At 40.2% G+C, this 12,543-nt stretch overlaps 2 protein-coding genes across 20 annotated transcripts in view; one reads left to right on the forward strand and one right to left on the reverse strand.

The window, feature by feature from the left end:
* Positions 1–225: 225 nt before the first annotated feature.
* Positions 226–6,054, forward strand: LOC117425486 (N-lysine methyltransferase setd6-like). 3 transcript variants are annotated; one of them, XM_034042447.3, is made up of 9 exons: positions 226–461; positions 1,283–1,378; positions 1,638–1,782; positions 2,296–2,437; positions 2,785–2,979; positions 3,452–3,575; positions 3,870–4,050; positions 4,416–4,558; positions 5,232–6,054. In XM_034042447.3, the coding sequence occupies exons 1-9, from the start codon at positions 435–437 to the stop codon at positions 5,562–5,564; spliced, it is 1,386 nt and encodes a 461-aa protein (XP_033898338.1). In that variant the 5' UTR covers positions 226–434; the 3' UTR covers positions 5,565–6,054. The 3 variants fall into 3 exon arrangements, with proteins under 3 accessions (XP_033898338.1, XP_033898337.1, XP_058849827.1); XM_034042446.3 differs by having other exon boundaries at positions 227–461; positions 1,280–1,378; XM_058993844.1 differs by lacking the exon at positions 226–461 and adding an exon at positions 518–641 and having other exon boundaries at positions 1,280–1,378.
* A 1,359-nt stretch (positions 6,055–7,413) lies between these two features.
* Positions 7,414–12,543, reverse strand: part of LOC117425023 (CCR4-NOT transcription complex subunit 1) — a 28,839-nt gene continuing 23,709 nt past the window's right edge. For 10 of the 17 annotated variants that reach the window (XM_034041638.3, XM_034041643.3, XM_034041644.3 and 7 more), the window contains 9 exons: positions 12,346–12,509; positions 11,960–12,077; positions 11,772–11,873; positions 11,255–11,428; positions 10,787–10,999; positions 9,704–9,884; positions 9,373–9,505; positions 8,901–9,035; positions 7,414–8,542 (listed from right to left, as the gene is read on the reverse strand). In XM_034041638.3, coding sequence (XP_033897529.2) covers positions 8,464–8,542; positions 8,901–9,035; positions 9,373–9,505; positions 9,704–9,884; positions 10,787–10,999; positions 11,255–11,428; positions 11,772–11,873; positions 11,960–12,077; positions 12,346–12,509 — 1,299 coding nt within the window. In that variant the 3' untranslated portion in view covers positions 7,414–8,463. The remainder of the gene's footprint in view (positions 8,543–8,900; positions 9,036–9,372; positions 9,506–9,703; positions 9,885–10,786; positions 11,000–11,254; positions 11,429–11,771; positions 11,874–11,959; positions 12,078–12,345; positions 12,510–12,543) is intronic. The other 7 variants (XM_034041652.3, XM_034041651.3, XM_034041650.3 and 4 more) reach the window with 1 other exon arrangement.

Raw genomic sequence — 12,543 nt, forward strand, 5'->3', positions numbered from 1 at the left:
AGTTGTAAAGGCACACAATGATTTAAATGATCAGAGGGTTGCACACCTTCAGTAATAAGATAAACAAAAAAAAAACAAAAAAAAACCAAAAACGTCAAACTATTTAAAAATAGTACTTCACTGGGGCTTTTCACAAGTCACTCCTGAAATGATGTAATGAATACCTACACTTGATCACCCAACACAACACACATGATCTCTCTGAAAAATATTGAACGCTCGCTCCTCCCCCTGCTGAGTTCAGTGCACCAGGAAGTACTTCTCATCTCAGCTAGCGACCACGTGGAGGTAGAGAGCGAGTGCCCAAGTCAACAGCTACGTTCAGCGCCTCCGTCTCTGCTTTGGACTGTGAACTACCAAAAAGCACACATATATACACTGTATATATCTGTACGTATATAGACAGACCCGTTAAGCAGGTTACACAAAGGCAAATGGCAACAGACGCAAAAAGATCCAAGGTTAGAGATAACAAATTCAATTCCTTTGTTCTCATTTCAGATTTCCAGTTCTGGCGGAGAGGTGCAGTAAAGTCTGAATAGTTTGTTCCGCAAACACACCAAGCAAACCCCGGAGCAGTCATTCGTGTGTCATTGAGTATTATAATTAGGATTGTAATGCTACAGGCTGCTGTTGCTGGGGTATTGGATTCATCTGGTGCACCGATTCATGCGAGTTCACGTTTTATCTGCAAATGTGGCGTGGATGAAGTTTAAAACATTTGCCGTTTAAACAGATTTATTATTATTATTATTATTATTATTATTATTATTATTATTATTATTATTATTATTATTATTATATTTTGGAAGCAGATCTGGTGTAAATGCTCGCCAACGTCCCTTCTCATCAGTTTCTGTGTAACTTGGATCATTGGTTCGCTATTTTATTTATTTATTCTTTAGCTGCTGATGCTTTTACTTTGGTCTATGATACTAACTGAATCAATCTGATGTAAACGTTGTCTGGGATTTTATAAACCTGCTAGAGAATCAAGGTGTGTTCCAAACCCCAACTCTTAGCTCGTCACCAGGCTTGCTAATGTTAGCACACCAGGTGCTATTTGACAGTGCCTTTCAGCACAAGCTGTCCTGTAGGAAATACACAATTCTGGCTTTTCAGTCATTTATGCGAATTGTAGCTTTCAGAGAATAGCACGCCCTTTCTCTGATTTTCATAGTGCTGTTTAAGAAATTATGTACTTCTTCTCACTAGTTGGTTGATATTGGCATCAGCATACAGTACTTTCAAGTACATCACCTTTATGTCTGTTTTACAGCAGGACAATGGAGCCAGCGCACAGAACCCTGGAGAGGACAAAACGCTCCAGTCTTTCCTCAGCTGGTGTAAAGAGGTCAGACTGGAACTCAGTGAGAAGGTGAGGACTCTGAGGTTCAGGTCTGTGTTCACGTAAGTGTATTGATTGGAAAGGTCCTGTGCGCCTTGTGATACCCTTCTCACACCACCTGTATAATGCAGGGTCATCTGGTTTTGAAGACAGGATTATTAAATCAAGGGGATGAATGTTTGTTTGGTAGTGTGGATAGGGCATGAGTGTACATATGAGTCACAATTAAGGAATTAGACACGTTTATTCTGAAGATTTTGAGTGTGTGATGTGTGCATTCCCTTCCCAGGTGTACGTTAGCAGGGAAGGCACTGTGGCTGACTACGGCATGCTAGCCAGGGAGGAGATTGAAGAAGGAGAGGTGATCTTCTCAATCCCCAGGGCTGCCCTGCTGAATCAGAGCAGAACTGCCATCCACTCCATCCTCGAGAAAGGTGAGAGAACAGGGTCTGGAGATTTTATTTATTTTGGTTTTGTTTTAATTCTTTTTTTTAAAGGAAACAGCAACTATTTCTATATCACAGAAGATAAACAAACAAAAGTTAGCAAGAATCCAATCTGGGTGTAGTTTGCATTTCAGGGATGGCACTAAGACTCCCATTGCACAGCATTGATCCATTCCTGGGTTTACTACGAGCTTAAGAAGACACAACCAAGCTTGTTACCGCTACACTGTGGCTAATCAAGCTCTTAGTAAAACCTGGAATGGGTGAGACTGCTATCATGTGATAGGAGTCTCATTTCCATCCTTGCAAAATTCAAGCAATGAAATCAAAACAGCCTAGATTTGAGAAACATGGTGAAAATAAGTTGAGAATGTCGCTTACAGTTATTGCTTCAAACGTAGCATGGCCTTGGTACTTCTGGCTGGGGGGTGCGGATGGGTCACTGTCCGCTGTGCTCTGTAGCTGAAGAGGGCTGTGCCTGGTCTCTCTGTCTCTCTCCAGAGGAGGAGTCCCTGAAGAGCCAGTCCGGCTGGGTCCCTCTTCTCCTGGCTTTGATGTTCGAGTACACCAACAGCAAGTCTCACTGGAGTCCCTACCTGTCTCTCTGGACAGACTTCAGGGCTCTTGACCACCCCATGTTCTGGTGAGAATGGACGTTTCCTACATCATCAAGTTGCTCGCTTTGCTATCTAAGCATTGTACACCGAGGTGTTTAGATAGATAATCCAATTTTTAATGTTTCAATTTTTTTTTATTGGGTATTAAAACCAGAAAACCCTAGGCTGTCTGTGACTACAAACTGTTTACATTGAATTTTGTTGAAAAGTTGGTCTTACCTTAACTTTCTCTTATTAGTGCTAAAAAGCAGTGAAGCGGTGGAGGTTTGTGTTCTGTGAAGTGCTCAGCTCAATTTTAACGTAAACAAGGTATTTGGAATGTAATATTGTCAGCTGAGCTCGAGGTGATAGGAGTGTGTTTGCGCTCCCGCAGGCCCAAGGAGGAGAGAGAGAGGCTGCTGCAGGGCACAGGGGTCCCGGAGGCTGTGGAGAATGATCTCGCCAACATTCTGAAGGAGTACAACGACATCATCCTGCCTTTTATCCAATCACATCGCGAGGTGCTGGACCCACAGAAGCACACGCTCGAGCTCTACCAGAGCCTGGTGGCCTTTGTCATGGCCTACAGGTGAGAGGTCAGGGGTCAAGCTGGGGCACTTTGAACACCCACATTAATAAAAAGAAGTTTTATTAAATCTCCCTTTTGCCATCTAATATAACCAATTCCAAATTCCATTGTTGTGGTTTTTCACCTTTTGAAATTAATCATGCAAATTCCCCTCCTCAAAGCGAGATGCTACCTGCTAATATACCCACAGAAACATAATAAAATAATATTAGTGCTATGCCAACAAACCAAACACACCTGATGCTAGTTTTGTTGCTTTTGAAATGAATCCTGGTGTTTTATTTATTTTTGGCTTTTGGAGGCCTGTAGAGAGTCCGATTAGCCCATCAGCCACACCTGCGGTGACTGTAAGAAAACAGCAAGAGGAGCACTCCCAAGCACTGCCAAGCCCTGTGGAATGGAAGGAGTAAAGATAAGTGTCATTGTTCTCTGCTATTAAGATTCCTCTCCCCCCCCCCCCCCCCCCATCCAGCTTCCAGGAGCCCCTGGAGGAGGATGAGGAAGATGAGAAGGAGCCCAACCCTCCCATGATGGTTCCCATGGCGGACATCCTAAATCATGTGGCCAATCACAACGCCAACCTGGAATTCAGAACAGTGAGTCGCGTTCTCTTATAAGCCAGATCAGCTGCCTGTGGAGTCATAGGCCTCACTGTTCATCAGTGACAGCCTCACCAAGCTACAGCGACCCCTGCTGGCCAGCTTCCCAGGGATTGTGAGCAGACACTTGCAGAGGGAAGGCAGGGTGTCAGACATCTCTCAAAGAGGATTAGCGATCATGTGTTTGTGATAGGAATTAAGATTTTTTTTTTTTACTAAAATATAAAATGAAACACAGGAGATAACCCTATACATATGCATTTGTTTACTCTCCACCTGCGCACTTTTCAGGACAGTTTAAAAATGGTGTCTGTCAAGAGGATCAAGAAAGGAGAGGAGGTGTTCAATACCTATGGAGAGTTGGCCAACTGGCAGCTCCTGCACATGTATGGCTTTGTCGAGTCGTACCCGAGCAACACCAACGACAGTGCAGACATCCAGATGGCCACCGTGTACAAGGCTGCACTGCAAGGTGAGTGGCTCAGACACGGGGACTTAGAACAGAACTGCAGCGCCTCCGTGCACTGGCCTGGCTGTTTCACTCTTACCAGCGCCTCTGAACAGTCCAGGGTAATTTCATCAAGGGCTGAGATTCTCATTTAGAGAATTTAAACCCCAGCAGATTTCCTTTATTCTTCCACAAGCTTATAATACAGAATCGAAGTTTGAGTATATTTCTGAAGGCAGTGACATTTTTTAAATTGTGATTCACAGTACAGCATTTCCAAAGTTTCGACCGATGAATGAAATACTAGAATTAAGGTTAGCTATTTGTGCGTGGAAATGCAGCCCCGTTGGTTTGCTGATGTTTTACTGTTTGTCGATTTGTCTGGTCAGCTGCCAGGACGGAGTCGGAGCGCAGCCTAGTGGTGGAGAAGTGGGATCTCCTGTGCCAGCTGGACATTGTGGGCGAGGAGGGGGCGTTTGTGTTTGGTCAGTCTGGATCGCTGACCGACGAGGAGCTCTACACCTCACTCAAGGTCAGAGGTCACAGGAATTGGGTGGTGGATGGAGTTTAATCTGGGGGTGATGCAGCTTCTGCCATTTTTATGGACTGAAATGTGAATCTATCGTTAAATTTGACTGTAAGTAGAGAGCATCACTGGCCTTTAGTTTTCCCACTGAAAAAAGCCACAAATGCAAATCAAATCCAAACATGATTGTGCATCAGCTAGTCACGTCAGCTCAGCTTAAAACAGTTAATTGGCATTTTAAAACCCAAGATAAATTAATTCAGGAGTAAAATCATAACCTTTTATTCTGTGTTACAGGGATGGGAGTACGACTCCTATTGCATAGCAGTTTTCCCCATTTTAGGTTTTAAAATGGAACTGATAGCATATAGGTGACAAGCTCCTGTCTTCTTAAATTCATAGTAAAACTAGGAATGGATCAAACTGCTGTGCAATGGGAGTCATTTACATTCCTTTATTATCCTCTGCATTCAAGGTTTCGGTGCAGTTCTGTCGAGCTGAAGCAGCAGAAATTTGGGGGATAAGCCCTTGAAAAGGATTTTTCATTTGGTCGGAAAGAAGCAGCCCTGGCTTTCTCTCTATAAATGTATTTTCTCCTGCATGGAATCAGGGTGGGGGGTTGTTTATTTTGGAACTGATTAACTATCGAGATGCTCATTTCCTAGTATTCCTCTTCCAGGTGCTCTGTATGCCTGTGGAGCAGTTCAAGGAGTTTAAAGAGAATGAGGGCTGGGAGGAAGCTGAGGAGGATGATGAGGATGAGATGGCAGCAGCACTGTCCAACGATGGGATTCCCAAACTGAGCTTGCCATGGAGACGGCTGCTTGGGGACAGTGTCGCCCTCACACTCCAGGACTATGCAGATGAGCTGCAGCCAGACAAGGAGCTGCTGGGAGATCGGCAGGCGTACGGCCGTCTCAGCAGCAGGGAACGCCTAGCGCTGCAGCTCCGCTATGGGCAGAAAGTAACTCTACACCAGCTTCTGGAGCTGACACGGTGCCACTCCGTGTGAGGAGAATTGACTGCAGGGAGTTCAAACATAGAAATCTGGAAAATATTTCACGCACTATTCACACACCTCCCACACATTTTGTAGTTGTAGTCATTAAGCTGACCTTTCATTACAGTGTCAATTTAATCAAGCACACATGCCTATATATATATATATATATATATATATATATATATATATATATATATATATATATATATATATATATATATATATAAATAATTTTCTGCAAGATGTCAATTAAGAGTTTCATTACACTTGGGTGAGGAGTTTCTAAGACTAACAGTTCAACTATATTGATGTCTTTCCCCAGTAAATTAAAACCAAGAACTTCTGGTTAATGTAGGTCTTACCCTTACATTTAAACCAGTAAAGTAAATTCTACAGACATACTAGGCATTTTAAACCTTTAGAATAAAGCACTTTAGAATCTTCTCAAGCAGCATTTTCTTTTTTTAACCACTATGAATTAAAAACAATTCAATTTGAAGTGTCCCTATGTTAATTTTTTTTTATTTATTTCTGATGCACTTTCATTTTTTCTAAACTATCTAGACCAAAAAATGCCCTAGTTCTTTTTCTATCACAATGACCATTCCACATGCCTACTGGTAGGTTTGAGGTTGGTTGGTTTTCCCTTTAAAAACATCAATATGACAACCAATTTTCATTGTTTACCAGTAAATAGTTTACCAGAGGCTTGAAAGAGAAAACTAATGCCATCCTATGACCTTTAGTCCTCCTGATCAATGTGGGTTGCAACAGTGAGGAGACATTTGAATTAGTTATTATAGTGTGTACTGTCTAAAAATGGGGTACTTTTTTTTTTTTTTTTCCCCCCTTTCAGAGTTGCATGGCATCCAATTTTATCTATATATATTAAAAGAAAAAGTCAGAGACAGGATACATCACTGTACACATCACAAAAAAACAAGGGTGTGTCTACAGCACTGAGTTTTTCAAGTGATCAAGCACTTCAAATTTGCATTAGACGGGCCAGGAATTATTTTGGTGCAGTGCTCCCTCGCTGTAAGGTGCCTCGGATATAACGCACCTACAGCATGTCCCCCAATTCTCTATACTAATGATTCATGCAATATTTCTACAGTAAATACAGTACCGGAGTTGTTCAAACTGTTAACTTCTCAGTCTAACTTCCATTTCTGTCTCTCCCTTTCAATACCGTATCTGAACTGAAGAAATGCTGCGATGGCACTTTATAAGACATCTTATTCAGCATTAGTTTTATAACTTTTTATAACTATAAATATTAGGCCTATTATGTGGTTCTTTCCTAATATAATTCCTTTTTTGCTGCGAGAGGAGCTGCAGCTTGCTCCGGGAGACGAGACTCTTCAGCTCCGCTCCAGCAGCCGAACTTGGGGCAAGCCCATTCCCTCACCCGACCCGCTCTCCTTTTCACACTTGGTTTGCTTGTCTGTCGCTTCGAACTTAACTCCCAACTGCTGTTGAGCCAGCCTATTTATAGTTTAAAAACTGCTAATTAAAATGAGGATATTATCCTTTTTTTAGTGTTGATTACATGGTGCTTTATGAATGGTTAATTCACATAAAGTTACATTTTTGCTTCGCTATATGTGCATTATAGAGAGGGAGTTATTTTATTTTGTATTTTAGTCACGTGTGTCCCGCGGCACCCCCCACCCCTTCCCCATTTATAACACTTCCGTTATAATGCTCATATTGTGTGTGCCCAGAGACCCATGTTATAGCAAGATAATGCTTTGGGGTTTATTATGCAACACTCAACAATTCAACTGAACAAACATTTTTGTCCAATTTATGTTGTTTAAAATTACATAGAGAAAACAAAAACACAACAACAGAGTGCTGCATCTCATGACTTTTAATGTGTAACTACAGTATGCATACATACAAGAAATAATTGGCAGAACTAAAGGCAAAACTATAAAGTACTACAAAATACAACACAGGGACCAATACATTTACAAAACATTCAAAATCCTTACAAAATGGGCTGTATTGGTCCTTTGTTTTTTTTTAGATTTTTTATCTTTATACAAACTTAACAGATTCTTTACCAAGAAGCTGGCATTTCTGTATTCCACAATTTTACAAGCATCAGGGAGAACCTCTAATCCCATGTTTAAATTACACAACCCTCCCCCTTCACCTCATACCAAGTCTGGAATAACCCCTTGTTTTAGGAATAAAATTGGCTGCTTTTCCCTGTCCCCTTTCTATTTAATAAATGTAAATTTCTCCCAAATGTTTATTATATATACAAAAAAAACAACACATCTTTAAAGTGGACTGCTTATACCTTCCCATTCCTATAAAGCCTTTCTGAATACAAATTAAAGTTAATTTTTTTAATCCTTCAGTGTTACAGAAATACAATAGATATGCCATTATGAAAAAAATGGGGGGAAAAAAAAAGTTCAAAATTGGGGACAGTACAAAAAAACAAAAAAAAAGGGGGGGGGGATGGATTTGTATCCCAGACAGAATTTAGCATCAGCAGCTGCCCTTTTCTGAAGTGGATCCTGGTACCAGACTTCAATTTATTTTAAACATCATCTGCAGTTTTAGTCCAGCTTTGAAAGACTGCACTCCCTTTTTATTTACATTAAAGTTCAAAATTATATTCACAGCATCTCCTAAATACTACTTTTTTTTTAGTTTTTTTTTTTTTTTTTTTAGTTTTTTTTTCTTGAAAGTTTTTGGCCAAAAGTCACAAATCAAAATGAAAAATAGTCACAAGAAGGTAACTTCCTTAAAATATGTCCTAGGTCTGTCCCCATGCAGACTGCTGTGGCAGTTTGGAAGAGCCAACGTGTCAGGTCGAGAGGAAACTGAGGGAGGTTTCTCCCCCCCCCCCCCAGTCATATACTTTCTGGCTGCAGTGACTGATTGTCTAACTAGCACTAGTGCCTTCCATCACTTGCTGTGCCTGCTTCTGCCCCATGCAGCACTGGGCCACCGACTGGAACAACCTGCGCAAAAAATAAAAATAAAAAAACACATTGTTAATGCACTACACCACAGATGAAACTACTTTCCTTACACAATATTTATTTTCTAGCTTGAGCGAGAATTATAGAATAGTTGTGTACCAAGTGTGTAATAACAAAAATAGTATGTTATACAGTTAGAGATATAGTATAATAAATGCAAAAGTGTTTAAAATAAAAACAAAATAAATTCACCACATCAGAAAGAAGTGGCAGTGTCTGAATATTGAGGGGGGGGGGGGAGGGGGGGGGGGGGGGGGGAGAGACAAAAAATAAAAAACAAAAAAAACATTCATTTTAAGATTTGATACTGGCAAATTGTGTAGTAAAAAAGCATTACTTTTCAATCTCTGGTGCACAGTGGACAAAGTCATGGTTCCAGAACTTAAAGGCTGGGTTTTTAATCAACTCGATGAAAGTGATAAGTAAACCCCATGGGTGAGGCCTGTTCACAATCAACCTCTCCAGTAGAACCCTAGGGAAAGATCAAACAAACACGATAAACACTTAATGTCACACACACACACACACACACACACCTTAAAAGCTACATACAACATTCTTTACTCATTAGGTTTAAATCATTCGGTTATCCAAAAAAGTGAAAGCACAGTATCTTTAACAGGACTTGAACATGTTCCAAGAACATTCGTCTAACATTTAAAAGTGTGCTATGATGTTGAGTGCAATGGATTCAATAAGCATGGTACAATGTTTAAGCAATACATTTAAAAAAATAAAATAAAAAAATAAAATAAATAAAACTCCTCATGGTGATGAACACAATAAGAGTTACAAATTTCTTCTCTCACCTGGTTATCTGCTCCTGTATAGCCTCAGTGTTGGCCTCAGCAAACAGATAGAGCATTGTGCAACTGAAGTAGTGAGTGTGACTGTTTGGGTAACGCAGCTGATTGGCAATGGCATTCAGAAACAGGTACCGGCCTGCCAAAAAAAAAAAAAAAAAGTTAAACCAGATGACAGATTTTTTTTATTTAGCATAACACCTTGATTTTAAAAGAAACACTAACAATGCATATAACTGAAGTGCAATGTTTGTTGTGAATATTGGTTCACTTTTAAAAGCCCAATGCTCCGGCAGTTTGTTCGGTAGATGGAAAGTGAAAGCACTAAAGCTCGTACCTTCAGTATCGAGGTCCACAGCCAGGTTCTGGAAGATGTCCATATGAGCAGAGTGTGTGATGGTGCTCATGGATGGTGTACTACCCTTGTTGTGGATGTGAGCAATCGCTTGGGTTCCAACATAGAGCACCAGTGCATTGATAAGCTGGATGTTGTAACGATTCCCTGCCTCATTAGAAACCTTTGTAAAGGGGGGGGAAACACAACCACACATTATGAGCCGTTAAACCCCTACATATAGGAAAAGGGAAAAAAAAAAAAAGTTTAATTGACACCACACAAAAAGTTAGAAATCTTGCTAAATGTTTGCTGGTTCTGCTTCTCCGATGTGAACGAAGCCGCTGGTACTGTCCCAAAATTACATTTATATGTATGTATGTATGTATGTATGTATGTATGTATGTATGTATGTATGTATGTATGTATGTATGTATGTATGTATGTATGTATGTATGTATGTATGTATGTGTATATATATATATATATATATATATATATATATATATATATATATATATATATATATATATACACACACATACACATATATACATATATATATATATATATATATATATATATATATATATTATATTATATATACACACACACACACACATACATATACATACACACACACTTTTGTTCAAATTCACGATTTCTGTGACCTTCGTGACAAAATCGCATCCTTAGTCATGATTACCCATGTGCTAGTCAAATGGCTGGGGAACAACTTCTCCACCAAAGCAGCTTACATGAATCCAGCAGAGATTTACTTCCCTGATGTCCTTTCTGTATTCAGTTAGACAAGCTGTCTAGGACTGGGTGCAAAGAGAGGTCACAAGGCTTACTCCTGTTTTCCCACCAAGTCGCTTAGAGCAGGGATTTGGAACCAAGGTTTCCCGATACCCAGTCCTCCCCTAACTGGCAAATTCTTTGCTTTCTTTTTGACCTCCAGGTTGCGGCCAATCCAAAAAGACAGCAAGCTCTGCCTTCCACCCCATTACATTATTCAAAAACTTTGCAGGTATAAAAAAGCCAAACAAATAAAACACTTTCTCAAAGACAGTTAAAAATGTTAACCTGGTCTAATGATGTGTCGCTGTGCTGCAAATGTTTCCAGGGACCCAAAATGGCGCCCCCTACCTGCAGGTTGCTGCGGAGCTCGGACAAGAAAGTGACAGGAGAACGAGTCTTCAGGTAGGAGTCCAAATCCTTCTTAAACTGAGGTGGCATCACTCCAGTGAAATTAGTGAGAATACGGGGAGCAATATTGATTTCACTCAACATGTCCACCTAGGAAAAGAAATGAGCCATCAGCATCATAAAGTAGACATACAACCTTTTCCATATATTCCCCAGGTTGATAATCTTAAGTTTTAACAATTTAATAAGCAATTTTGAGATGCATGTAAAATAAAGTGTGACACTATCAACTATATCCATCTACTTGTCTCAAGAAATTTGCATCTCCAGTGCAGGATCATAGATACACATCTCATCACACATCATATTAACCACATTATAATTTATTACTGCACATTAAGTTACCTTCAGGTTAGGAGTAAATGGATCCGGAAGCCTCATGTTGCGTGGGAAGGCACTGAGAATCAGGTTCCGCAGTTGGATACAGTTGGGTGGGATAACATCACAGAAGCCATAATGGTAATCACACAGGAACTCTGGGAAGTCATGGAGGAGGACCAGCAAAACACGCAGAGTGCCCTGATGAATAAATGTAACACAGAATGGGAATGCTGTATAAAAGTCCATATGCACAACTTTTGCCATACTACAACACACATCTTTGGGTCACAAACTAGCATCAAGAGTAAAATTCTCAGGCTGTGATGGTGTTACACATTTACTAGCCTTTATTTTTGTCAAATTCCTAAGCGAGAGGTTTAATACTATTTTGGTTAATCCCTATTTTCTCCCAGAGCCAGTCAGTCATTTACAGTAAAAAGAACCAGCCAAAAATCATCAAGGAACTAGTTAATAAAGCTTGCTATCAGGACAAGTTAAACTTCTCTAGTTCTATTTAAATGAACTTCTAATACAGTCTTACCTTGTAGAGAATTTGCATAGGTTTGTTGAGCTCAACATTCCTTAAGAAGGGACCCAGGTACTTGAACAGGTCAATCAGCAGTTGAGCATACATGGGCCAGCCCTACAGAACAATTAACATACATAATTAACAAAAACAAAACACAGGAATACCCCCCACAGAACTTGATAGATTTGCACTTGTCCTACCTTCTGTTGGGGTGTATGTGCCAGCATCCTAGCAATAAATATGCGGTGAGAGATCAGTTCCAGCCAGGCATACACAAACCCAGGAGCTTTGGTGGGCCGCAGGATATGGAAAGTGTTGCTGTGAGAAGGGAAAATAAATAAATAAATAAATAAAAAGCAGTAGTTATAAATTATTTCCTGTGGAGTCCAGAATGTGCCCAGCTTTACAAGACTGGAGGTGCATGTGACAAGATTACTGGATGAGACAAAGTCTATAGCTAAGATAGGTCTATTTTAAAAAGGCATGAGGGTCCTGGTTTTGGCCTGTGTTTTTTTTTTTTTTTTTTTAAATTGACAGTAGCCTTATTTTTTTGAAATCGGAGATTTTAGCTGCTGTCAGTACTTACCAGAAAGCAGTCAATGTCTGGAAGTTAATGGTTTCCAGCACATGCTCTGGTGCATTCAACTCCAACAGCAGCATAATGAAAATTCTGTGATAGGGCAGTTGTTGAAACTCAGTCTGCCGGACGTCATGGTCCTGAATAAGGACTCCGACCACAATACCCAGAACCTAAAAGGGACAGACGCAAAACTATTTAGTTGTT

The sequence above is a fragment of the Acipenser ruthenus genome, chromosome 20 (genome assembly GCF_902713425.1).
Source record: "Acipenser ruthenus chromosome 20, fAciRut3.2 maternal haplotype, whole genome shotgun sequence".
Lineage (NCBI taxonomy): Eukaryota > Metazoa > Chordata > Actinopteri > Acipenseriformes > Acipenseridae > Acipenser > Acipenser ruthenus.